Source organism: Balaenoptera musculus, chromosome 2 (genome assembly GCF_009873245.2).
Source record: "Balaenoptera musculus isolate JJ_BM4_2016_0621 chromosome 2, mBalMus1.pri.v3, whole genome shotgun sequence".
Taxonomy (NCBI): domain Eukaryota; kingdom Metazoa; phylum Chordata; class Mammalia; order Artiodactyla; family Balaenopteridae; genus Balaenoptera; species Balaenoptera musculus.
Genome location: NC_045786.1, coordinates 60164961 through 60191438, shown reverse-complemented (window position 1 = coordinate 60191438; position 26478 = coordinate 60164961). Strand labels below are relative to the sequence as shown.

The 26478-nt window shown below is 51.2% G+C and overlaps 2 protein-coding genes across 3 annotated transcripts; one reads left to right on the top strand and one right to left on the bottom strand.

Annotated features, from left to right (window-relative positions):
• Positions 1 to 482: 482 nt before the first annotated feature.
• Positions 483 to 23016, bottom strand: SCAMP2 (secretory carrier membrane protein 2). Of its 2 annotated transcripts, XM_036843665.1 has the most exons (10): positions 22840 to 23011; positions 12503 to 12610; positions 10661 to 10729; positions 10124 to 10222; positions 8038 to 8155; positions 7379 to 7507; positions 6523 to 6682; positions 5298 to 5399; positions 2271 to 2388; positions 483 to 2014 (listed from the first exon to the last, which is right to left on the bottom strand). In XM_036843665.1, exons 1-10 carry the CDS (start codon positions 22894 to 22896, stop codon positions 1880 to 1882), a joined length of 1095 nt encoding a protein of 364 aa, XP_036699560.1. In that variant the 5' UTR covers positions 22897 to 23011; the 3' UTR covers positions 483 to 1879. The 2 variants fall into 2 exon arrangements, with proteins under 2 accessions (XP_036699560.1, XP_036699561.1); XM_036843666.1 differs by lacking the exon at positions 12503 to 12610 and having other exon boundaries at positions 22840 to 23016.
• LOC118890609 (60S ribosomal protein L31-like) lies at positions 15758 to 16236 on the top strand. The gene has a single exon (XM_036843672.1). It carries the CDS (start codon positions 15805 to 15807, stop codon positions 16180 to 16182), a length of 378 nt encoding a protein of 125 aa, XP_036699567.1. The 5' UTR covers positions 15758 to 15804; the 3' UTR covers positions 16183 to 16236.
• Positions 23017 to 26478: the final 3462 nt, after the last annotated feature.

Here is a 26478-nt window from a genome sequence, read left to right as displayed (position 1 = left end):
AAGCAATCTCAGTACGGGGCTCACCCCCAGGGATGAGGGGCTTGGCCTGTCACAAACCAGCCAGGGGGTAGAGCAGCCAGACGCAGCGTCTTCACTGTCTCCTCTCGCCTATGGCTGGTGTGCCTCAGCCCCTACCCTATGGGCCACTCCCATCCTCCCAAGTCCAACAGACACGAGGACCAGTATTTTTTTTTTTTAAATAAATTTATTTATTTATTTATTTTTGGCTGTGTTGGGTCTTCGTTTCTGTGCGAGTTGCAGCGAGCAGGGGCCACTCTTCATCGCGGTGCACGGGCCTCTCACGTCGCGGCCTCTCCCGTCACGGAGCACAGGCTCCAGACGCGCAGGCTCAGCAGTTGTGGCTCACGGGCCCAGTTGCTCCGCATGTGGGATCCTCCCGGACCAGGGCACAAACCCGTGTCCCCCGCATTGGCAGGCGCACTCCCAACCACTGCGCCACCAGGGAAGCCCGAGGACCAGTATTGTCTGAAAATGTCTTGTTTTTATTTAAGGACAAAATTGAGACATAATATACATTTGTACACAGAGAAAAACATACCAGAAAGGAGTTTACAAAACCTTGGTCACTACCATTATCATTCAGTGGCTCTGGGGCTGTGTAAGCTGGCAGCCTGAGGGCTGTCTCTGGGTAGCAGGCTGGCCAGCTTTTTGAGAAGTCCCCTCAGTCCACCCACCAACTCCTACCGCCTCTGGAGGACAGGGTACAGGTTTTAACCGTGAACTCCTAAGCACCCATCACAGTGACACACCTCCTTGGGAATCCCCAGGACTAGTGGAAGGTGACCTAGACTCTACTTGGGAGTATGGGAGAACCCTAGAGGATTAGTCTGGAACCCTCAGAAAGGTGGCCTGAAGGATGCAGTTCTGAACTGATTCCCCCTGCCCTCCCTATGAGTCATACAAGCTAGATATTGCTGATGGTGAGGGGCAGGGGTGGGGTAGAGTCTGAGGCCAAGGGAAAAGGCAGCTATCTCTCCGGAAGAGAAGAAATCAAATCAGGCAGGACCAAATAAACCAAAACCAAACAGTCAAACCCACCTTCCTAGAAGACAGCCAAAGGCTGGCCAAGACAACTTTGGGTCGGCGTCCTCTATCCCTCTCAATTCGCAAATCCCTACCAACCCCATTGCACATTCAGTAAGTCTAAAGAGGGAAGGGCCCCAGAGGGCACACTGGGAGGGTGCAGGGGGCCTAAAGGGCTATGCAACTGTTTGTGAGAAACATGAGGCAGGAAAGAGGCTGGGGCAACCAGGCCAGAGGCTCTGGAAGCCCGGAGACCACCCCAGTGATCTGAGCAACAGAGCTCAGACTGAAGCTCATCTAAAGGGGAGCCCTTAGGAGGCTACCCAAGCCTGGGCAGGAAAGAAGGGCAGGACTGTGGGAGCCACAGGCTGGGTCTGTGACACCAGATTCAGGCCAGGCCTGCTGGGGAAAGAGTGGAATCTCAGGACTCCAGCAGAAATAAAACTCCAGCTGGGGTGGGCCCAGGGCAGCCAGTGACCCCAATTGTTTACATGTGTGTCTGTATGTGTGTGAGTACATGTGTGTGTATGTGTGTAGGGAGAAGAGAACTTCAGTCCCGCTGCTTCCAGAGAGACAAAAAAATCCTACCAAACCACCACCAGAGAAGGAAAGACAGCTGTTTTTTTTCCTCTTGTGTAAAAAACAGTCCCCGTCCCTCCCTCCACTTTCCTCAGGTGGAAGGGAGAGCTGGTTGCTGAGGAAGGAGGAAGAGCCACGGGCAAGACCCTCCCCAGGTCTGTGCTGGGCATAACCACTGCTTAAGGCACCCACGGAAAGTGCAGCTCAGAAGGCAGGTGAGAGAAAAGGCCAGGGCAGAGGAAGAGAGTCAGGAGGACTAATTCCCCTGGAAGGCTCCTCGGGCAGCAGATGAGGCGGCGCTGCGGAAGGTCCTGTTACTGAAGATGCCCTGGGAAAACTCCTCTTGGGCCTGCTGGAAGCTGGCCCCCGTCCGGCGGTACAGGGAGTGCACCTGCGGAAAGAGGCTGTGGTGAGAAAAGCCCCGCCTTGTGGGCCACCAGGAACCAAGTCATCCAGGTTATATTCCCAAGGGAGCCACCACAAACCCCAGCCTGCCTGACCTCTCACCCAGAACCCTGGAGGAAGCTGCTGGACCTTTGAGGACCCAGGAGGCCCAACTGCTGTAGTGATGAACACCCCCATGGAGAAGGCAGGAGAGAGGTGCCTGCTTCCTTGGGTTTGCAGCTGGCCCAGCACCCACCACTCACCCGCTTCAGGAGGAAGAGAGCGAGCACGGCACAGAGGGTGAAGAAGCCAGCCACCACCATCATGATAATCGACACAGCCAAGTCTTGCTTCAGTATAGACAGGGCTGCGATCCAACCACTGCAAGAGAGGAAGAGGCCGGAGGGGGTGTAGTGGGATTGGGCCCCAGAGCTCCCCGTGAGGGGCTCTTCTCCAAATGGCCACTGTGTGCTGAACACTGCCCAGGCATCTCCCTGCAGCACAGAGCCCTGTGGGCCAGAAACCCTTGGCCTGTGAGAGGCCAGGCCTCTGTGAAGGCCATCAGGCCCCACACTGCCCATTGGGAATCTTTGGGCCATGTGAGGTCTGGAAGGGAGGATGTGGCTGCTGCTTTCACAGTCAGGAATAGCCCTGGGTAGAGCCTTTTCCTGCTGCTCTGGGGGTTAGGGGGACATGGAAAGCCTGGCTGCTCACTCCTGAGGGCCCTCCCTCTGGGAAGGAGGACCACTGGCCAACCCACTACATTCATCCCCTCACCTCAGCTCCTCCCACTGCAGCTCAGGGACAGCCCCTCTGCCTCCAGCCAGTCATGTCTCCTTCCTGAGCCCCAGTGTCCTCATCAATAAAGGGGATGTCCTCACATTTTCTGATTTAAAAACTTACTACAAAGCTATAGCTATCAAGACAGTACGGTACTGGCATCAGGACAGATGTATAGATCAATGGAATAGAATTGAGAGTCCAGAAACAAACCTATGTATTATTGTCAACTGATTTTTTTTTTTTTTTGGCCGCGTGGCATGTGAGATCTTAGTTCCCCGGAAGCGTGGAGTCCCAACCACTGGACTGCCAGGGAAATCCCAATCGTCAACTGATTTTTGACAAGTGTGCCAAGACCACTGAATGGGGAAAAAATGGCCTCTTCAACAAATGGTGCAGGGACAACTGGATATCCACATGCAAAACAATGAAGGGGGACCCTACTTCGACCACATACAAAAATTAACTCAAACCTAATAATAACTAAACTATTGGATTTCATCAAAATTTAAAACCTTTGTACATCAAAGGATACTATCAAGAGTGAAAAACACACAGAAAGGAAAAAATTTATATCTGATAAGCAGCTACAATGCTGAATATATAAAGAACTCAACAATAGACAACCCAATTACTAAATTAGCAAACGATATGAATAGACATTTCTCCAAAGAAAATATACAAATGGCCAAACAAGCATATAAAAGATGGCCAACATCACAATCATTCAGGAAACAGCAATCAAAACCACAATGAATTACCACACTTCTCGATTGGCTATAATAGAAAAAAGGAAAAAAAAAGAGGAAAATAACAAGTGCTGGTGAGGATATGGAGGGGCCAGAACTCTCATACATTGCTATTGGGAACGTGAAATGGTTCAGCCTCTGCGGGAAACAGTTTGGCAGTTCCTCAATAAATTACACACAGAATTACCATATGACCCAGCAATTCCACCCCTGGATACATACCCAAAAGAACTGAAAACAGGTACTCAAAAACCTGTACACAAATGTTCACAGCAGCACTATTCACAACAGCAAAAAGGCGGAAACCCAAATGTTTATCAAGCGATGAGTGGATAAACAAAATGCAGTATCTCCAAAAACAATGGAACATTATTGAGCCATAAAATGGAATGAAGTAATAACATGAACCTTGAAAACATTATGCTAAGTGAAAGAAGCCAGGCACAAAAAAGCCACATGTTGTATGATTCCGTTTATATGAGATGTTCAGAATAGGCAAATCCAGAGAGACAGAAAGCAGTTCAATGGTTGCCAGGGGCTCAGGGAACAAGGGAACGAGGGAATGAGGAATGACTGCTTAATGGGCATGGAGTTTCCTTATGGGGTGAAACAAATGTTCTGAAACTAGACAGTGGTGATGTTTGCACAACACTGTGAATGTACTAAATGCCACTGAATTGTACATTTTAAAATGGTTTAAGTGGTAAATAAAATGATAAATTTTATGTTATGTGTATTTTACAATCAATAACAAAAAAGGGAGGGGGGATTATATCCACCCAATCGGGGGGATTCTGAGGTGAGATGAGAAAGGCACTGGGAGGCTGGAGGCTGCAGAGCTCATCCAGGCAGGGCAGTGAGGGGCTGAGCCAGGACCAGAACTCAAGCCTTCTGGCTCCCAGTCCGGGGTATAAACAGCAGTTATTAATCACAGCCTTTTACCAGGACCTCACTTAGGGTAATGAGTAATGAAACTGGGTCACCAGTCAAAGAGAAAAGGGGCCAGATTAGAAACAGCAAGGTGAGAAGGAAGAGGGGTGGGAGGAGGGCAGCGTGCACTTGCTCCTAGTGCGAGCTGAGTCACCCCTCCCCACCACTCTGGACTTGCCAGCTCCACTGGAGGGAGGGGACCAAAATAGTACAGCCCTTCCAGGCTCAGGCTTTCAGCCAAGTGCCAGCCTGACCTTTCTGTAATGTTCCCTGTGCACTGGAGCAGAAAGGAAAACATCAGCCATCGGCTTTTCTTTCTGAGACTAATTCTGAGCTGAAGACTGCAGTAGCCAGGGCACTCAAGCCAGCTGTGCTCAAGGAGAGCAGCCAGAAGGAGCCGATCCACGAGGGGCAAGGGCTCCATCTCCTGAGATGACAGGGCCTCTGGAAAAAGTCACAGTTCACAGGTTGCAAAGGCCAGGACACCCATCAGCAGCTGCCCAAACCTCGGCTTGTCTGGGGCCTGTGAGAGTAGCACCAGCCTCTAGGAGGGCATGGCAGGAGAAAAGGAAGAGGAGGCCACCCAGGGCAGGACACAGCCCTGGTAGCCTAGGATTCAGGCCAAATCCACTCACAATGCCCCAGAAAGTGGTGAGCAAGGCAAGACAGTGAGTGTAGGTTACCAGTGAAGAAGTGGACGGGGGCACGAAGGCAGACCCCAGCTGACCCACCGTCCCCTCTCCCTGCCATGTGGAAGATGGGTCATCTGCAGGGGCTTTCTAGGAGCAGAGAAACAGGGCACAACTCCCTCTGTGCTGCCCCAGCTCTCACCTGTCCCCCAAGCTAGGGATGCCGACCAACTGGATGATGTAGATCCCTATTTGACAAAAAAATACAAAGAAGAACACGAAGAAGCTGAAAGAGTTGTCGGACCTGTGGAGAGAGGGGGAAATGAGAAGTCACAAGAGGGTTTGGGGCTCATTCCTCAGCCTTCCTCACTTGCTATGACACCTTCCTCACTAGGAGCCACGAGGTAGGATGCTAGTAGAAAGAGCTCCAGTGGGCCAGCCACGCTGTCCATAAGGACACAGGCACTCACCACCGTAATCAGAAAGGGCTTGCCTTCCACTGCCTTCCAATTTAAGGGGTCAGTGCTGGACTCCTTCCTCAAAGAACTAATAAAGTTGCTCACCCCAAGGACAATGTAAACAGCCTAACAGTCCATTTCCTGGAGTACTTATTTGCATTATAACAGGGAAGAAAATCTAAGCCTGTTATAAAAATGATAAATCTTTTATAATAAAACTGCAGTCCTGGGCGGAAGAAAAGGTATTTGGGGAGTAGGGAATATCAGACAAAACTGGTGTTTTGAGTACTTCCATCTCGGTGTCCTGGAGGGCTAGAATACAGTGAGAGTGCAGGTTTTACCTGCTGAGTGCATGGGAGGGTTCAGCCACTTGCCCCGCCCCCTCTTCCAGGGGCCTGCTGGGCTCTCTGTCCTGAAAGCATCAACTCTGAGGCACAATTCTAAAAGCCCTAGGGGGGTGTGAGGTGGATTCATTCATGTCCACAGAATCGACTCTAGGTCAACCGGTCAAATACTGGCACTCAGCGATGCTCAAGAGTCATTGGGGAGGTGGGGGAGGAGCAGAAATGAGCATGGAGGGGTAAGCCACTGAGAGCTTATCCGACTCTGTCAGACTCTGTCTGACTATCAGAGAAGTCCCACTTCTATCAGAGAAGCACACCCTCTTCCCAGTGACTAAAATCCCACCGAACCAGACAAACTGGGAGCAGGGGGATGGCAAGTAAGGCTCCTGATTTCCTCTCTAGGTCTCCTGTGTCTAGTCCAAGGACAGGGCCCAGAGCAGACTTCAGGTACAACTGAGGAAAACAGCTTTCCTGTCTGCTCTCACTATGGGTGGAAATGGGAAAGTGAATTTCCCCACCAATCCATTCTGCTCTAAGACTGGGATGGGGCCCCAGGGCTTATGGCCCGTGGCCTGCAACCGGGGATGCCAGCCATACACTCACCCCTTGCCCCAGCCCCACTCACCTAAAAGCCTTGTAGATGGGTCGGTACCAACAAAGGAAGGCACAGGGGGTGAAGATCACAAACCACAAGATCGAGAGGCCAAAGTCTACTCCCCTGGAGGTGTCGACTAAGAACCAGGCCAGGCAGGCAAGCAGGTTCAGAAACAGAGTCACTGAATGCACTGGGGAAGGAGAGGGGAGAGAGAGAGAGGCTTGTACCAAGGTGACTGAAGGCTTCCCCAACAAGGCAAACCACCCCCTGCAGAGGAAATGAAGTCCAGGCTATGAGGGCAGCTGCAGAAATACTAGAGGACCTCGGTCTGTACACTGGCAGGGTTAGCTCCCAAATCCCGGTTTTCTGCGACCTTAAAACCAAGGACCAAACCAAGTTCCTAAGAGACGAAGGGACAGCCTAGGTATCTGAGGAGTGGCAGTGTAGGGGCAGATGCAGACCCAAGGGCTGACCCTTGGGGACTGAAGTCTTTCTCTCAGCAACTCTTTCCCCTGGTCCTGCACAGCCCACAATGGAGCTACAGGAAGTCTTTTATCCTCACTCTTAGGAGCTGAGGGGACTGTGGGGAGGGGAGGCCTTCACCTCAGGAGGGTCCTTTAGCGCAGTGAGCTCTGCAGGAACTCAGAAGCCTCCAGCTAGTCCCACCCTACCTGATCCATGGTCTGGACTGGCCCTTGAGGGGAGGTTCCTAGGACAGGCAGCAGACTGTAGAAGGCCAATTATGTGGGCAGAAGGCACCCCCCAGCCCAGCCCAGCACTGAGAAAGGCTGGAGCCCGCCAGGGAGGAGCAGCCAGAGCAGAGACAGGGCTCTCGAGTCACAGCCCATCTCACCCTGGAGCTCAAAGGGGCAGGAGCGGGACTCACACATCCAGAGATAGTAGAGCATCTTGCATATCCGCTGGTAGTCGGCAGGGATCTCTGTGGAGAAATCCTGATAGAAGCAGGGCTTGACAGGGCACCACATGGGCAGGGGCGGCCAGTTGTTCTCTCTCACTGTGTGGAAAGAGGTGAGGAGGTGAGCCCAGCCTCAGCAGCAGCTTGGCGGAATGCACACACCGGCCTCGTTCATGGGCCAAACCAGGGCTCCCAGAGCGGCGCCAGCAGGCGGGGCTCGGGGTCTACGGATACGGAGTGGGATGGGAAAAGGGTGATGGGACACAAACACCCATGAGCTCACTCAAAGATAATGGACCCCAAATGTACTGGGAAACACAGAGCTCAACAGCCTAAGTGATTATTTTCAGTAACAACCAGACCATAAGCGCAAAGGGTCATCATCATGAGTAAGGAGTCCTGGGACCAGTGCCCCCACTCTATCTAAGAATTCTAGAGCTGGGAAGGAGTGCAGAAATAATCTATATCCATTAGGACTACATGGCAAGTCTCCTGACCTCCACCTTACTTGGTATTCCCCAGGGCCAACGCCATTCTAAGATGAACAAGAGCTCAGCAAAGCTCCGAGGCTGCCCCAGAACAAGAGGGCTCGGGGAACTCCCTAAGCCAAGCACGGCAGCCTCCCTTACTGTGTAAGCTGGCCACAGTGTTCTGCAGCTCCCGCTCCTTGCGTTCCAGCTCAGCTGCTTTCCTGTCCAGTTCTTCCTGCTGCCGGAGGAGACTCGCCTGGGCTGCAGAGGCCACAGCCTGGAGGGAACAGAGGAGGTGGCGGGGGGCCAGACACAAGAGACAGTGAGACAGTGTCAGCATGAGCAGAAGTCAGAGGGGCCTTGCCCCCATGCAGGGAGAGCCCACAATCCTAGCCCCAGGGTGTCTTGGGTACCTGAGACCACCGTAGAGAGGCCAAGGTGACCTGCCCCCTACCGCCTCTATACCACCTCTGGCTCCTTAGCCATTACCAGGGCTCTTCTCTCCCCTTCATCCCTGAGCTTGAGTTAGGGTTAGGGTTATTTCCCATATTGGAGTCCAGGCAAAGTTCAGTTAAAGTGATTTCTGGAGTAATGGCAAAGGGAAAAAGACCTCACTAGAAACTAACCTACAGCCAGAAACCCAGAGACCCAACCTCACTTGAAGAGTGTGGGTGGGTGGGTGGGTGAGGCGGGGGTGTGTATGTGTGTGTATGTGAAGGGGAAACAGTGCAAACCTGCCAGCAGTGCGAGGGGAAGGGAGATACTTGAGCGCAGCCTTGGGTACCCAGAGCCTCGGGGATCTATGTTTAAGCACCCCCCGCCCCACCCCCAGGAGCTGCCCAGAGGTCCACCTGAACTGTTACCCAGTATAACCCAGGACAGCCCTTTAGGCTTGGCCCTGCTTCGCCTGGCTTTCATGGCATGAAGAGTCCAAGCTTTATCCCTCTCCAGGCAGAGCCGGGCCTCTGAGTGAGGCAGCTAGGAGACTACACGTGAGGCTGAATACAGCTGGGCTTGGGTCCGGTGTTCCAGCCCAGGGCCCTGCTCCTCCTGTTGGAACCTGGTTCCTCCTGAAGTCTACAGTCCTCTTTAGGGAGTAGGTATCAAACAGGTCATCTCACAGGATAACAAGGCAGGCATACCTGTACATACGTAGCTGCGCCCGTGCGCGCTCTCTCTCTCTCCAAAAGGCGTTCTCCAAAGAGCTAAGGCTGCCTTCAGGAGGTAAACTTCAGGCAGTGGGGGCGGAAGAATTGACCACCCGAGACCACGTGGAGGGGCTTAGCCTCCTCTCCCAAGTCTGCAACATCAGCTGAGTAGGACTAGGTCCCTACGGCCCACCACCCAGCCGAACAGGAAAGTCACCCCTGCCTCTAAGCCTTGCCTCACCTCCACAGGGTTCTAGGGCCATGGGTGGGGCTCAGGAGCCCAGGCAGGGCAGAACGTTCAGAGCAAGTCCAGTCAGACGGTAGGAGCAGCCTGGGGCCCACTAGAGTCCACAGCCCAGCTTGGGCAGGCTCCAGGGGCCTTGCCCTCACTCTTGCTCATCTATACTTTGCCTACCTTCGGAAGGTTTCGCATGTAGCTGTCTCTGAGAATACTATCTCCTCCTAGTAGCATCTGCCTCTCTGAGAGCTTGCTCACTGCCAGGAATCTGGTAGGCAGGAACTTGCTGGCCTGTCTAAGCAGGAGCTGCAACATACAACTCCACTGTGGGCCATGCTCACCGGGGGCAGTGAGGAACGTGGGGTAGGGCAGTGAGGCATGGAGGGGAGTGTCGGGCACAAAGCAGACAGATTCACAGTATTTGGTGAACGGACAAAGGAAAACAGGAAGGTGGGCAGGAATAAATGAGGTTAAAAAAAAAAGGAGGAGGAGAGAGAGAGAGGGAGAGAGGGAGAGAAGAGAGATTCTGGGCCCTGCGTAAGAGAGAACAAACCAAAGGCCCAAGGAGGATGTGGAATGGCACAAAAGAGGCAAATGCTCTCTCTGACACCAAGGACCCTGGCCTGGTGAGTAGAGCTTATTTTGGGTGGTGGAAGTAGGGTGGGGGGAGAGGATATAGGTTAGCAGAGCAGACTCTCCATCTGCAAGTGACCAACTTCCAAGAGATGATCCAGAGGGCCCTGAAAGGGGAGCCAGGGATGAAAGCCCTCTGCCCACCCCTCAATCTCAGGGCTCAGCTACTGGTCTGGGTGTGTCCCTTTCTAGAAAGGAGCGGTCAGAGGGATCTTGTCAACAGTACCTGGGGGGTTGGCTGTGTTGGCTCCACTGAGGGCTGGAGAACTGCCGGCTGCGAGGGCCCAGGGAGCTGTGTGACAGGAACCGTTGTCGCTGCATTTGTCTGCATGGGGCAGATCAGAGGAGGGAGGTGAGTGGGCCTCCACTAGTTGGCCATGTGGGGACAAACCCACAGCAGGGTGAGTGATATGCCCCTGCCTGTGACGGGCACTCCCTCTGGGCCTGCCCTGGGCCTCCTTCCGCAGCTTCTTGGCCAATGAGCCTCAGGCTCTGGGTGATGTGATGCTTAACCCAGACCCTTGCTGGATCCAGAGCTCCCCAGCATTGCCTGGCCCTGTTCCGGGAGGCGCCCAGATCATGGATCCCAAGGGGAGAATGGATGAGTTCCTCATCCTTACCCCACCCCGCTGAGTTCACATTACGACTGTCCCTTTGAGGACTGCAGCTTTTCTGTTTCTGTCTCTGCCAAGTCTCCTTACCCCAGAGATGCCAGCACCACCCAGAGGACCCAAGGACTCAGAAAGAGGGCATGCTCACCAACCTCAGAGAAGGGGTTGAATTCAGCCAGGCCTCCTTGTGGCGCACTGGTCAGCTGGGTCACAGAGGGATCCTGAGAAGGTGAAAAAGAGCCATTAGACGCTAGGGAAAAGGGAGAACCTTGGTGAGGAAGGGGGAGATCACCATCTCTCGGCCCCTCCCAGGGACACCTGGCTGAAGTGAGGTTGCTGATGGCCCTTCCTAGTGCCCTGGAAAGCCTCTCCCGAAGGCTCCTGTGCCCAGCCCCTGCCACACCACAGCTGCAATCGCTTCTCCCTTTCTGGAAACGGAGCAGTTCAGCCCAGATGACTTCCCGGAAGAGACCCAGAGCAAGGTCTACACTCTGAGGCGTGCGAATAGACACCACACATGTTCCTATTAGTGCCCTTTAGAAATTCAAAATGGTTAGAGAATTCCCTGGAGCTCCAGTGGTTGGGAGTTGGTGCTTTCACTGCTGGGGCCCGGGTTCAAGCCAGTGAACTAAGATCGGGGAACTAAGATCCCACAAGCCACGCAGCACAGCCAAAAAAAAAAAAGAGAGGGCTTCCCTGGTGGCACAGTGGTTGAGAATGTGCCTGCCAATGCAGGGAACACGGGTTCGAGCCTTGGTGCAGGAAGTTCCCACATGCTGCGGAGCAAATGGGCCCGTGAGCCACAATTACTGAGCCTGCGCGTCTGGAGCCTGTGCTCCGCAACAAAAGAGGCCGCGATAGTGAGAAGCCCACGCACCGCGATGAAGAGTGGCCCCCGCTTGCCACAACTAGAGAAAGCCCTCGCACAGAAACGAAGATCCAAAAAAAAAAAAAAAAAAAAGAGAAATTTAAAATGGTTTATAGTATTCACCTCCAGGGAGGGTTTGTTTTGTTTTTTGGAGGGGAAGCAGGCGGGCAAGGCGGGTAAATGAGGTGGCGGGGATGGATACGTACTTTTCACTTTCTAACCTCTCTGTACTGTTTTATTTATTATTTTACAGAAAACATTTATTCCTCTTATTTTTTAAAGGACAGTTTAAGATTCTGGAACAAAAACATGCTGCTGGCTGCCAGTGCTAATTTTATTAAATCATGCACACTTGCTAGGAATACAGATATGAAGGACTCAGATGAAAAGCCAAGAAATTGTTTTGGGGTTTTTTTTTCCAGATTCTTTTCAGAAAATGCAAAAATGTCCTCAGAACACAGCCTTTTCCCAAGTTTTCAATCTTCCCTTTCCCATCTGATCTCTGCCGAGGCCAACCCTTCATGCTGAGGGCCTCACGCAGGGATCTCCACCACCCTCTCCACCAGAGCAGCTTCCGTGCTGGCCTGAGGCTGGGCTGTCTTCATCCTGCCCCTCACCCAACAGAGCTCCTGTACACTCCCTCCCCTTCCCCATACAAAATAGTATGGGACTCAGGTCCAGCTGGACAGAGATGCCTCTGGGGGAAACAGCTGCCACCAGACTCTGCCAAGGTCCCCGTTATAAGGCCTCACCTAGGCTCCCCTGTCTGTACACCTCACCCCTAGTCCCTCACTACTGGTCCGGATGCTCCTGTCCTTCATGCCCAGCTTCCCCTCCAGCAGGAAGCCTCCATAGATTGGATTCTTAAACACAATGTTAACAATAGACAGATCCTCAGAGAACCACCCCTCAATTTTTAGATGTGGAAACGGATATTCGCCACAGTGCAGTACTTGTCCTACGTCTCAAAATGGGAGCTGGCTCGCTATTCTGAACATTTACAGAGCCAGGGGTCAGCACCAAACGTGCCTTTTTCACACACACTAACTTCCTACCAAGGCCATCAGCTCCTAGAAGGTGAGCCTGTGTCTGCAGGGCCCCAGGGCCTAGCCCAGCCCCAACTCACTTCCCGTCTCTGGATGGTCCTTGTCCTCTGCACCTCACCCAGTCTCCTCTGCAAAGAGGCAGTGTGGCTGTGTCCTTTCTGCTGGACACCATCCCTGCCTGGTGGCTCCTACAACTTGGACAAAGTGACAAGGGTGAGGCTTGAGAGGCCACCTGAAGTTGGAGGAACTGGCCTTGAGGTTATTTGTTGGCTGAACATCTAGCAGATTTCTCCCAGAATTACTGAGCTGCCTTCCTGCATGAAAGATCTGGGGCTCAGTATCTGTTCCCCTTTCAGACTCTGCAGACATCAAGCCACAGCAGAGAAAGTGAGCTGAAGTCACTGAAATCAGATCCACTGTCCAAGGAACTTGAGTCTGTCACTACAGGACAAGGACAGCAGGGCAGCTCTGGCAGCAGTTTCAGGAGCCAGCGTACATGCCTGGCTGTGGTACGCATGTTTAACAGGCAGCCTCCAGAGCCACGAAGAGACGTCATTTCCTTTACCAAGGTCAGCCAGAAGAGGATTCTGGGAGGCAGGGGGACTGACTACCCTATCCATAGTGATCCCTCCTCCTTTCTCTAAAATCTTAAAAAAACTGGCCCTGGACCCTCACCAGGCTCACCACAAACAAATCCTGTCTCCTCTAGCAGGCTATAAACTCTGCAGCCAGGTGTTTCTGGATCTAGTTCATATTTCTGGCTTCCTAGTGCTTGGTGAAGAGAGCCTGATGCAAGCAGAAGCTCAGGTAATGTCTGAGAGTAAGTGCTAGATGCTGTAGGCCCTCCTCTGCTTTCTCCGGGAGGTACTGCCCAAATGCTAGGGCACACAGAAGGGGAGGGCCACTTGCATCACAGCAGCAGCCCTGGGGCCCAGAAGCACCTTGCCTGGGAAAAGGAGCCTGGAACACTCTGGGAGACACGGGTACTTTCCACCTGAGGAGACCTAGGCTCTTTCTGAAAGATGTATATGGCTTCAAGAGAGGCTGAGGCCTGGTGAGAAAGGGAGGGAAGAAGAGGGACAGACAAGGGAGCAGACGTTTACTGAGTGTCTACCATGTGCCAGGCTCATCACACAGCGATGCTACTGTGGAATTCTAGTCATCCCAGAACTGGCCACTGTGTCAAGCCACCAGAAAAGAAGGTTCTACCAGGTTCTTTTTCAACCTGGTTCCTCGACAGAATTAAGCCCCACTGCCCCAAGGCATCCACTGTCTGCAATGACTTGACTTCTCTCCTGCGCATCTAGAACAGTCCTGGTTATGTTCCATCCTTGGGAGAATGGAGTAAACACTAGCTCCACTCAGCTTCTGTGTTCCACAGCTCAGCTGAGCAGCACTGGCTGAGAAAAGCTACAACGCACCTCCTCATTCAACCTCACAACCATCCTGTGAGGGAGGAGTATGCAGATGAAGAAAGCCCCAGCTCAGAGAGGGGAAGTAGCTCATCCAAGACCTCAGGGACTGTAGTGGCTGAGCCAGATTTTGTTTTTGTTAGTTAGTTAGTCAGTTAGTTAGTTAGTTAGTTAGTTAGTTAGTTATGGTCGCATTGGGGCTTTCTCTAGTTGCAGCAAGCGGGGGCTACTCTTTGTTGCGGTGCGCGGGCTTCTCATTGCAGTGGCTTCTCTTGTTGTGGAGCACGGGCTCTAGGGTGTGCGGGATTCAGTAGTTGCGGCCCGTGGGCTCAGTAGTTGTGGCTCGAGGGCTCTAGAGCGCAGGCTCAGTAGTTGTGGCGCACGGGCTTAGTTGTTCCACAGCATGTGGGATCTTCCCGGACCAGTGCTCGAACCCGTGCCCCCTGCATCGGCAGGCGGATTCTTAACCACTGCGCCACCAGGGAAGTCCCTGAGCCCAATTTTGAATCCAAGTCTGTCTGTCTCCAAAGACACGAGTGGTAAACCTGAGTGGGCAGTGCGTCCCCAAAGCCTGGCTTGGGGGCTGACCAACAGAAGGTGTTCAGTCAACGTGGGGTTGAGGGGTCGAGGGATGCTGACAAGGGCACCGTGAGTGACTGGGACGACTGCTTCTGCTCGGCTCTTTATTCCCGGACTTCAGAGCAGTGTTTCCTGGCGAACACCCCTGGTAGGACGCAGGCAGAGAATCTTACAAGTAAGGACCACACTAACTGGCCTGAATGAGGACCCTCAGATTTTACTCCAAGTCACAAGTAAGAAGTCAACAGCAGCAACCTTCCTTCCCACTCACCCAGCATCAGCTGGCTCATAAGTGGGTCAAGTAGTTATTTAAAAGCATGGTAAAAGCTAAGTTTCAACTACAAAGAAGTAACCTGACACTCCCTCAGTGCCCAAAGGACTCAAACTGCTTAATGCCCTTTACTGAATTTATAACAAACAGAACGCTCCTGATCTCAGTTCTTTTCATTCAGCAAACAGTCACAAACATTGTGAGGGACACACCAAGAGGAAAAGGACGCAGCTCTTGCCCTTCTGGAGACCAAAATCTGGTAGCTGAGACACGTGCACACAGCACGAGAGTAAAAACAGGAGGGGAGGGGAGGGGAGGGGAGAGTAGGCCCAGGCGGGCTTGGAGAAAGGCACGGTTCCAAGAGGAGGGGAGGAAGGGGAGCAAAGGCCCAGTCGGTAAGCTCAGGCCACCACAGCTGCAGGGCAAAGGAACACTCCGTGGAGCTGGGGTGTGAGGGACTGAGAAAAAGAGGCAGCACAGCTAGGCTGCAACTCTGCCGGGGAAGGGGCTTGAAAAACACACTTGCTTTCACTAGTTTGGCAACCCCTTTCCATGCATCTCCCAGGTCCTGGCTGTGCTCGAGTTTACTGTGACTCTTCCTTGCTTTCCCACCCTACACTCCACCCAGGCTCCCAATGTAAGATTTATTTCAGGCTCCGAATAAACACATTAAATAAATACCTCATGGACTAAAAGAAACTCGGCCATTTTCTCCGGGAGGCAGAGAGTCACCAATACTTTGGAACCTCTGTGAAGTCCTATTTGCTTCAGCGACAAGGCTGTGTGTCATAGAACAAGAAGGGGCAGTCATCCCCAGATCGGCTGGCTGGGTCCCAGGCGTACAAAGAGCCACAGTTAACCTTGGCACTCTGTGAGCCAGAGCCTGAGAAGCCATCCAAAGGAAACATGATGAAAATATGTAAAAATCTGTATCTGCAAATGTATTCATTGCACCAGTATTTACAACCGGGGGAAAAAAGCAGGGAATGACTTAAATATCCAGTGACAGCGAGCACAAGTACATTTTGGTGCACATTCCCTCAATGGCCTAAACAGCCACTAAAAATCACAGCTATGGACAATCCCTCCCGGTCTTCCTTTCTAACCTCGGCCGGGCGAGATGGCTCCCGCAAAGAAGGGCGGCGAGAAGAAGAAGGGCCGGTCCGCCATCAACGAGGTGGTGACCAGAGAATACACCATCAACATTCACAAGCGCATCCATGGAGTGGGTTTCAAGAAGCGTGCCCCTCGGGCACTCAAAGAAATACGGAAATTTGCCATGAAGGAGATGGGAACTCCAGACGTACGCATTGACACCAGGCTCAACAAAGCTGTCTGGGCCAAAGGAATAAGGAATGTCCCATACCGTATCCATGTGCGGTTGTCCAGAAAACGGAATGAAGATGAAGATTCACCAAACAAGCTCTATACGTTGGTTACCTATGTACCTGTCACCACTTTCAAAAACCTACAGACAGTTAATGTGGATGAGAACTAACGGCTGATTGTCCAATAAAGTTATAGAGCTGCAAAAAAAAAAAAAAAAAAAAAATCACAGCTATGAACACAGGGCAGCAATAAAGAAAAGGCTTGGTTATATGAATATCAAATGACGATTCTGTCAGAAGTACTCATATAGAAAACACATCAAAATAACAATGGTTGCAAAAGACTGGTAGAAATATGGATGATTTACTTTGTTTTACAAATTTTCTATAATGGGATTATGTTATGTTTATGTTAAACACACACGTACACCACGTACACACTTATTTTTAAAAAGAAAGCCTGAGGGGGGCTTCCCTGGTGGCGCAGTGGTTGAGAATCTGCCTGCCAATGCAGGGGACACGGGTTCGAGCCCTGGTCTGGGAAGATCCCACATGCCGTGGAGCAACTGGGCCCGTGAGCCACAATTACTGAGCCTGCGCGCCTGGAGCCTGTGCTCCGCAACAAGAGAGGCGTGATAGTGAGAGGCCCGCGCACCGTGATGAAGAGTGGCCCCCACTTGCCGCAACTGGAGAAAGCCCTCGCACAGAAACGAAGACCCAACACAGCCATAAATAAATTAATTAATTAATTAAAAAAAAAAAAAGAGAGAGAGCCTGAGAACCCACCAAATAAGCAACACGCACCTTGGGGCCTCCCTCCCTGCCACAGCAGTGACGTACAGAAGCACCCAAAAAAGTGAGTCTAAGTCCCTGGCCTGGCGTTGAGGCCCTCCCTGACCTGGCACCAGCTCTCCTCTCGGCACAGCCTGTCCTCAATCAAACGGAGCCCCCGCCATCTCCTTCCACCTCAGTCTGTTTACTCCCTACACAAACCATTCCACACCAGCACAGGGCAAGGGCACCAAGAAAAGGCCTTGGTTCCTGCCCCCAAGAAGCAAATAGCACAGAGAACACAACAGAAGCCAGGGTAAGAAGTGACAGCACGTGATCAATGCTGAACAAGGTGCGGGCAAGTGCAATAGGCTCGCAGAGGAGGGAGTGAGGAAGCTGTCTGGAGACTCAGGGAAGGCTTCACTGAGGTGGCATCTGAGCTGGATCTTGAGAGAGGAAAGAAATTTAGCAAGCACTAAAGAGGGAGAGAAGAACAGCATTTGCAAAGACACAGCATCTTTAAAAAGAGCTTGCGTGTGTTCAGGGAGAAGGTTCTGGAGGCAGTGGGGCGAAGTGCGTATAAAGAGAGAGGAGCACCAGGGACCCAGCCTAGGAGAAGAGGTTAGGCCGGACTGCAGGGGTTCAGACTTCACCCTGTGGGCAACGTGGACAACTAGAGATTGTGAGCAGTGATCACCTCTACCAGCAGTGAGGAGAGTGTGATGCGTGGGGAAGGAGGATGGTGGGAAGACTGGCTGGGACACAAGAATCCATGTGGGTGATAATAAGGCCTGAACTAAGGGATGACTCTGGAGATGGAGAAGAGGGTACGGGCTCCAGAGACCCTTCTCAGGTAGATGGCACAGGCTCAGCCACTCCCCGGGATGGTCGAAGTATGGAGTTACTGCAGGACAAGACGGGGAGGGGAGGGGAGGGGAGGGTGGCACTGAGCAAGGCGGTCATGGGAGAAGAGGAAAAGGATTTTCAGGAGCAGGTGTGTGGGAGTGGGGAGAGGATCTGAGAAAGTACTGAGTCGCACTGGAGAGACGTATAAAATGTATCTCGGGACTTCCCTGGTGGCGCAGTGGTTAAGAATCCACCTGCCAATGCAGGGGACACAGGTTTGAGCCCTGGTCCGGGAAGATCCCACATGCTGCGGAGCAACTGAGCCCATGCGCCACAACTACTGAGCCCATGTGCCACAAATACTGAAGCCCACGTACCTAGAAGCCACCACAAGGAGAAGCCCACGCACTGCAATGAAGAGTAGTCCCTGCTCACCGCAACTAGAGAAAGCCAGCACGCAGCAACAAAGACCCAACACAGCCAAAAAATAAATAAAATTAATTAATTAATTTAAAAAAAATGCATCTGGGTGGAATGGGTAGAAATGTCCAGGTGAGAGTTGGAAGTACTGGTTTGAAGCTCAGGAGAAGGGTGAGGGCTAGAGTTCTAGATCTGGGACCGCTGGTATGCAGATGCTATTCTGAAGCCATAAAAGTGGGAGGACTTACTTGGAAAGGTATACAGTGAGAACAAAGTCAAGGACAGAACTCCAGGACACCCTTAAAGGTATGAGACAGGAAGACAAAACAGACGGAAGGAGGTGAGAGTTACCAGTGTAAAGAGGCCAAGGACAGAGATAATTTCAAGAGAGACTGGCCAAACGAGCCTGTGCATCACAAGCAGCAGACATATCGTGGGCCCATGGCTCCCAGAGAGACCACAGGATCCAAGAGTTAGGAGGCGCCTGGGGCTGCGGGGGTGACAGTGCGTGGAAGCGACTTTAAGTTCTTGGCGCTCCTTCACCAGAGATACCTTCTCTTACCATATGCCAGGCTTTCTGCTCTCAGCTCAAGCCCTTCCTACCACGAGACTCTGCCTCGTTCCTCCTCAGATCCCTCACAGATCCTTTTGGCAAGTTTTGACTGCCCTTTACGCACCACGGCATGCTGTCATGATCAGTGAGCATTTCTTAGCTCTCCTGCCAGATTACAAGCTCTGACAGGCCATGTGCCCATTTATCTTGGTCACCTGCACAGGATCTTGGAGCAGCAGTGGCTCAGTTATGTGCAAAAACATGTCAGCATCTCAAAGGAGCACTGCTGGACGGGTCACACCTTGCTAATTAATGTGCACGGCACTCTTTTCTTGAAGAAGCAGCAGGTACCCCTTGTTTGTCCTGGTTAAATATTACCATTTCTCTGAACCCAGGATCATCCTACACCAAGTGGCTCCAAAGAAAACTTAATAGTGTAGGGTCAAAGTTCAGCTGTGTCTCTGGCCTAGTGCTTTCAAACACCCAGCCTGGCTCCAGGCGCCAACCATAAAGTCAAGGACACCTCTCTCACCCCCTGCCCCCATCTGGGCAGCTGTCTGGGATCAGTTAAACTATATGAACCTTGCCATTTTCAAATTTCTCGAGACAATGCTCCTGTTCCACAGGAAAGTTCTACCAGGTCCAACTGGTGGTTTTGAGAATTCCCAAAGGTACAGTCAAGCTGGAGCCCACCCTCTCTGGGAAGTGACAAAGCCCTCAGTGTCTGTGCAGGGAACTTCATGTAACTCTGTTCACACCCAAATCACGTTTCTGCCACCACTTTCTCCTCCCACAGGAGAGAAACGTTTTAAATCCTTGGAAGCAGCCACACCACTGAGATTATCTTTTAACTGCAAGGAGGCAACGTGTGAAAGTGATATGGTGTGATTTGGCAACTCATGAACGCTGAAAGGCTTTCTCTGTTCAGCACCACCAGCTAGTCCACTCCCCCTCCTTGAGATCAATGCCGACTGCCTGGGGTAACCTGGCAGATACGCCAAGTAGGAAAGCAGCCCAGGCATTTGCCTGGGTGAGCTGCTTGTTAGTGGACTGCTGAAAAAGAAAACGGGGAGTACAATGCCTACCTGTAGCCCTCAACCTCTTCATCACCCAAGACTTCCTGAGAAAATTTTGGCAACAGACATGCTGGAAAGAAGGACCTGCATACCCAGATGGTACAAAGCAGATGTGCCATAATTCACAGAGGGATTAGGGAGTGCCAGTGGAGGTTGGGAAATCAGCCACACTTGGCTTGCAGTTTCCTGCTTCCTCCTAGGAGTTTGGTAAAACCTCTTCTGCACTCTTGTGACAACTTTCCACTCACAGTGTTACTGTGCAGGAAGTTTTCTAATAATCCCACTATAACTATACACAAGGAGGGGATCATAAAAACCCATGCCCACAGTTCGGGGTGGGGATGAGAGTAGGGTATACCTAAAGAACATTTATAAGGAAGTCAACTTAAAGGCACACCAGGAGCTTCAGGGGATATTACAAGAGTTAGCAGAAAAAGGATCCTGTGGTTGAATAACTTTGAGAAAGGCTGGGTCAAACAAAGTTGAGCAAACATCTTTATTGTAGCATTTCTCGGAGCCTTTAACAAACTAAAAAGCCTGGTCAACTTTCAAGAAAAATGATTCCTAAACTTACTGGACCACAGAACCCTGAGCACCTTTCAGGACTGGTATTACTCAGAACACATGCTGCATTACAGTACCATCTTAAAAAGCACAATACAATCCATATTATTCCAGCGCCATCCACTGAACAACAACAAAAAAGCTTACCTAATATTAATTTGTTGGCCTCAATAACGCCAAGGCAGTTTAAAACCTTTAAAACAGCACTGTCCTGAGAATGAGACCTGGATCTGAGTCCCTTCCTGCTTCAAATTAGCTGGTGACTCTGGTATGTCCCATCCTCCCTGGGTTCTTGGTTTCCTCATCTCTAAACTGAAGGGGTTAGAAGAGATTTCTGAGGATGTTCCAGCTCTAAAAGTCAACCATGGACTCCCGAACACTAAGTATATTTTTGTAAACCACCACGGAGGAAAAAAAAAAGACTCTGCTCTGAAGGCCGGCTAGGTGTGACAGTTTCTGAGCCTATCTCCTCTCCACCTGCTCTCTCCTGAGCTCTGTGCCAACACCCTAGGTAAATTAAGCTGGGTTCACACCCAGTCACCCAAGGGCTGCACCCTCCCAATGTCCCAGCTCTGGCAGTCAGGAAAGCAGACACTACCATCACAAGGAGAGGGAGAGCAGCTCTCCAGAAGAAGGAGATCTGGGGCCTCACACCCAAAGCTCTTTCTCCCCACACAGCTGTGCGCCAAGAGGAAAAACCCAGCCCAGGGTCAGGAGGAGCAGAATCGCAGCCAGCCAGGTCTCTTCTTCCCACACAGGCTTCCCCTCCAGCTATTGCTCTTTACAGGACCACAGCTGCTTCCTGTCCTGCCATATCCTGGGGCTGCCTGATGGACAGACTGTCTTGCTTGAATGCAGAAGTTACTTCTACCACAGTTTGCACAATCATTTCTGGGGTTGGAGATATGGTTTAAGACTTTCAAGCTGCTATTTATACAGGGCAGAGTTTAGGCCAACTATTTGTCCCACTGCTAGCACTAAGGACAAGCTCTCTGCATCTTTGGACAGCTGACTGCCTCTGTCAGATGGCAGCAGACATTTTATTTCTGATTTTGACAGGACAAAAAAAAAAAAAAAGGAAGAAAGAAAAAGGCACATCATTACACAGCACACATACCAAAAGGCTACTAGATCCTTACTAAAACTCAAACTCCAGTATCATACAGAACTTTTATAACTAAAGCAAAACAGTTACCTGAAGACACTGGCAGAAGAAAAAAATGCAAATGTTCTTTCTTTACTCAAATAGAGATGACTGCATTACATAAGAGATATAGTCCTCCAAATAGTTTAAGAAGCATTAAGCTACATGAGGAATGTCAGGAATTTCCTGAGGTTACAAAGCTATCAAAATTTGCCTTGAGGGCTCCCAGTGGCTAAGTCACCTTGAGACCAAGAAAGAGACAAAATTTTTACTCTCAGACATTCATTCTAGTCTCCTTCGTGTTTGTCTAACCCCTGAAGGGATTCAAGGTGGGAAAGTTCATGCTGTGAGTTGCAGGAAGGACCCCTCCAAGAACTTCCCCTACACCTGCAGGAAACTTAAAGTTGCCAATGACCAAAATAAAGTACAAGCAGGATGAGTTCATGTGCCTGGTGACATCCTGACAAAGCAGAAAGCTCAGGGCTCATAAATCACCAGTCAGCACAAGCAAGCTTCCCTAGAACTGGTTTTGAGTAGACATGAAACAAGAGGCATAGGAACTTTGGAGCTAACAGGAGTTCCAATCCTTCATCATGGAAAAGAATACCCTTGTGCTCTTAGCTCAAAGGCAGAAGAGTTTTGGCTTTAAACAGGAAGTCTCTTTCTTCCTCCGGTCGATTGTTCAAAAGGTCAGGCCAGCTCATAGGTCAGTGCATCTCAACTACCCTGCCACCATACACAGGACCATCAGACCAACATTCCTTGCACTTCAAGACCCTCGGAGGCTCCTCACTTATCCTCCCTCCCTAACCTGGGCTCTCTCATCTAGCCAAAACCCAGTCCAAACTAGATCCATGGCCAAGGTGTGAAATTGTTATCAAGGCCGTATTTCAGCTTGGGTTACCAGCCTTCCTTTCCTGACAAATTTCAGGGGCTCTCCTATACCTTATAGACTAGTTGGCTGTGTGTATGTTGCGGGGGGGTGGTGTTCTTGGGATCTTCTCACATTTCTCCGTCCCACTAGAGGGTTCCACCTCCTCATTATGTTGCTGTCACCCCCTCTCCTAAAGTGACTCAAGGCTGGTGTCTCTCCAAGACTGCGGGATGTGGTAGCCACACTTCCCCTTCAGGTAAAGTCGCTTCTCTCCCTGAAGCTGGGGGTCTCCCTGATCGTGTATGCGCCAGTCCCCTTCCCCAGCAGTATCCAGTTAGAGGGGCTACGTCCCGGGAGCTCGACAGTCCCACCTCTTCCCGGAGTACAGCACCCCGCCCCGTCCGCTATTCCACCTGCTGCTAGTCCCGCCCCCCAGACGCTACGATAGGCCAGCCCTCAAAGCCCGCTCTCCCATTGGGCAGACGGCCCGTCCCTCCTACGCCACGTCTCCCGGCTCTGGCGAAGAGGCCCGGGCGGCGGCCTTTGGCACTAGACAGCGCTGTAAGATGAGGGCTCTACCTGGAAGGGGTTTACGTCCACTGGGTCCGCGAAGGGGTTGGTGTCGAAAGACGACATGGCGGTCGGGGACCGACGGGGAAGCTCCGAGAGCGCTTCTGCCTCCGGGCACCCAGACCCAGCGGCACTCTGCGTGTAGACCCTCCACTTCCGGGAGCGAGGCAGCCGTTCTGGCGCAGGCGCAGCGTCCTCTCAGAGGGGCGTGGTCATGTGACATCACAGAAGTCCGCTCCGCCCTCCTGCCCAACCCACTGTGGAGCTGCTGGAGGGCGTTCCGCTTCTATTGGCTTTTTCGTTGTGCCTGTGCTTCACGGGTTGGGGAGGCCCCGAGGGATTTGGGAGACAGAGGAGGGGCTGGAGCCGTTGCCAACTGCCTCTCGGTCAGATAGGTTCCAACATGGTATTGGGAACTCCCCAAAGTGGAGCTGGAAACTTAACCCTTTTGCTTTCTTGGAGGGCAAGTTTGGGAAGTACGCACTGGTTCAGGCAGGGGACAGAAGTTCGAGCCAACGGCGGGAGCGGGGAATGGAGTTCCTGACTCGAGAGGACTTCGCCAAGCTAGGAAAGGGTTCTGGTGGTAGGAGCCGAGCAGAGAGGTTCTTTTCGGAAGAACCGACCGTGCCCCTGTCCCCCACACTAGCTGAGCCCTGCCTCTCTTAGGCCTTGCTCCCGGATGTCAAGTTTTATCGTTTTAGGGATGAGGATCCCTGAGCCCAGACAGGTTTAGGGCCTGAGCTGGGATTAACCTAGCGTTTATTAAGTGAATGAGGGAGTTCCGCAGTAGAGCCATCAAGCATGGGGGAGATGGCTGATTCACTCTCCGCAAACCCACGTTATTTATTCATATCTTTGTATATTTCTGCGGCCTCTGAATCCAGCCACTGTCATCCCTTACCCTGGACAAGTACAGGGCTGCTAATTGGTCTATTGTTGTTCATGTTGTAACTAGAGATCCATTCAAAGGGGGCAAAATTACTACGGAACTTTCTGTTTAAAATCCTTCAGTTATTTTCCATGAAGGCCCAAATTCTTCGTTTGGCCTCTAGGACCTGCAAGATCTGTGCCCCACCTATCAATCCTTCCCATTCCTTCTTGTGCCTACCCCACCACCACGTCCCACACCGCTGTGCATTCTAGCCCTCCTAGTGGCTTTTCAGTTCCTCAAACTTCCCTTGTTCCTCCCTGCCTCAGGGCCTTTGTACTGGCCTTTCCCTCTTCCTGGTATGCTTTTAGCCCATGCCCTCCTCAACCCCTAGTTAACACCTGCTTATCTTTCAAATCTAGGCCTACAGGCCCCTTGCTCAGGAGTGGTCTCTCTTCACCATAGATTAGAGCACTCCTCCCCCACAAGGTAAGCTCTTCTATTACCCTGTGCTTTTCCCTCATAATACCTATTGCAGGTTGTAATTACACACTTGTAAAGGTGGTTATTTATGTCTGTCCCTCCCACCAGATTGTAATCTCCACGAGGGCAGAAGTAGCATCTGTTTTGCTCACTGTTGTATTTCTGGCACTAACATAGTACCAAGCAGGTGATAAGCATTTAGGAAATATTTTACTATTTCCCTCATCCACTTTTCTTAGGGTCCAGCTCAACATTTTTTCAGGAAATGTCCTGAAGTGGGGGAATGGTAGGGATCTATGTTTGTGTCCCCTTAGAAACTACTTACCCGTAACCCTCCCCCCTGCCCCCCCATGGCTACCCCTTTTAGGGCAGTATAAGGAAAACCTCTCGTGTTTCCCCTTTACTAGTCACACAGGACATTTCTGTTACCAGACGTGGAGTTTTTTTCCCCACACTAATCAATTTTCTGATACCAGCTGGGTGTCATTCAATTTAGTTCTGACACTATCTACCTGGAGTTAGGGTCAGATCCCACAGGTTAAGTAAGCACTCAGTCCCACAAGATTGCCTCCACTTCAGAGGCCAATTACAAGTCCGGGTGTCATGTCATCACCTGCACCTCTATAAATCGGGGTTCCCACTACCCCCTCCTTAGGTTCAATAATTTGCTAGAATGGCTTCCAGAACTCAGAGAAACACATTTACTGGCTTATTATATAATAAAGGAGATGATAAAGGATTCAGATGAATGGACAGTTGAAGAGATACATAGGGCGAGGTCTGGGTTCTGAGCGCAGGAGCTTCTGTCCTTGTAGAGCTGGGGTTTGCCACCCTTCTGGTAAGGAGATGTGTTCAACGCAGAAGCTCTCTAAACCAGTAGTTCAGGTATTTTTATGGACGCATCATCATGTAGGCGTGATCAACTATTAATGCGATCTCTCCCTTCCCCGTAAGATGGGAGGTGTGGCTGAAGGTTCCAAGCTTCTAATTGTGGCTTAGTCTTTCTGGTGACCAGCCCCCATCCTGATGCTATCCAGGAGCCCACCAACAGTTGCCTCATTAGGACAAAAGATGCTCCGATCACCCAGGAAATTCCAAGGGATTTAGGAGCTCCGTGTCAGGAACCAGGGTCAAAGACCAAGTATTAGAACAAAAGATGCCCCTAGTACTCTTACTGCTTAGGAAATTACAAAGGTTTTAGGAGCTCTCGCCAGGAGCCAGTTATTCTATCACAGTATCACAGGCAACACACAGAGATCTTTGCTGTCTGCAGCCTGAGAGGAGAGCAGTCCACACAACATGAGGCTGTCCTGCCTCCTCCTTGTCTGCCCAGCCTCGTACATTGCTGAACTGTTGAAGAAAGAATGGAATTTGATATCGCCAACGTGAAGCTTTTCCACCCATCTATCTCTGAAGACCCCTGGGATCTGTCTACTTCCCTCTGAGAGAGACATCATACATTTATTCACTCATTAACTTGTTCAACAAGAGAGGAGGTATAGTAAATTGGAACTCTATGCTCTTGGACCTGTTACCTCTCCAAGACCCATTTTTCTCATCTCGAAAATGGGGCTAATGACAGTACCTATCTCATAGGGTTGTCCTGAGAATTCTTGAAAAGGGCTAGCATAATCGTTAGTACATAACAAATAAATGTTAGCTGCTATTATCGCTTGAGCATCAGCTGGGCACTGGCAGAAATGTGAAGCTGAATTAGACGTATGGTCTAGATGGAGAGAGAGGAAAGTAGATCATCACTAGATAACAAAGTGTGATCAGTTCTATTAGAGGTAGACAAGCAAGAGTTAAGGGCGAAAGGTTCTAGGTTCTCCAAACACCCTAGTTCCCTTCTAGATATATTTTTCTGTGTGTAGGGAGGGTGGTAAGGGGTGGGGGCTCTGTCCCAACAATCTAAGTTCTTCCTTCCCTGTGCAGAGGTACTGTGAGGAAGGGACTCTAACTTGACTTCAGTGATGATGATAGTGGGAGGTGCTCTAAGAACTCCCTATGCCTAGACTAATCCCTCATTCTTCTCCCAGAAGGTTCATATTGCTGGAGGAGTGGGGATGAGAGGAAGGAGAGGTATTCAAAGTTAGGAGGTATGTGAGATGTGCTGTTTGTATCGTTCATTTTCTTATTCCTTAGTGTATGGTGAAGCTTCCTTTGAACTGCAGGCTGATTTATCTGAGCCAGGGGACCCTTAGGGAGGTCGATGTCCATAGCTGGGCAGAACATTGCAGAGAAAACAGTACCCCTCTTTCCCCTGGACATGTGTGGTAGACGCCATGGGAATCAGT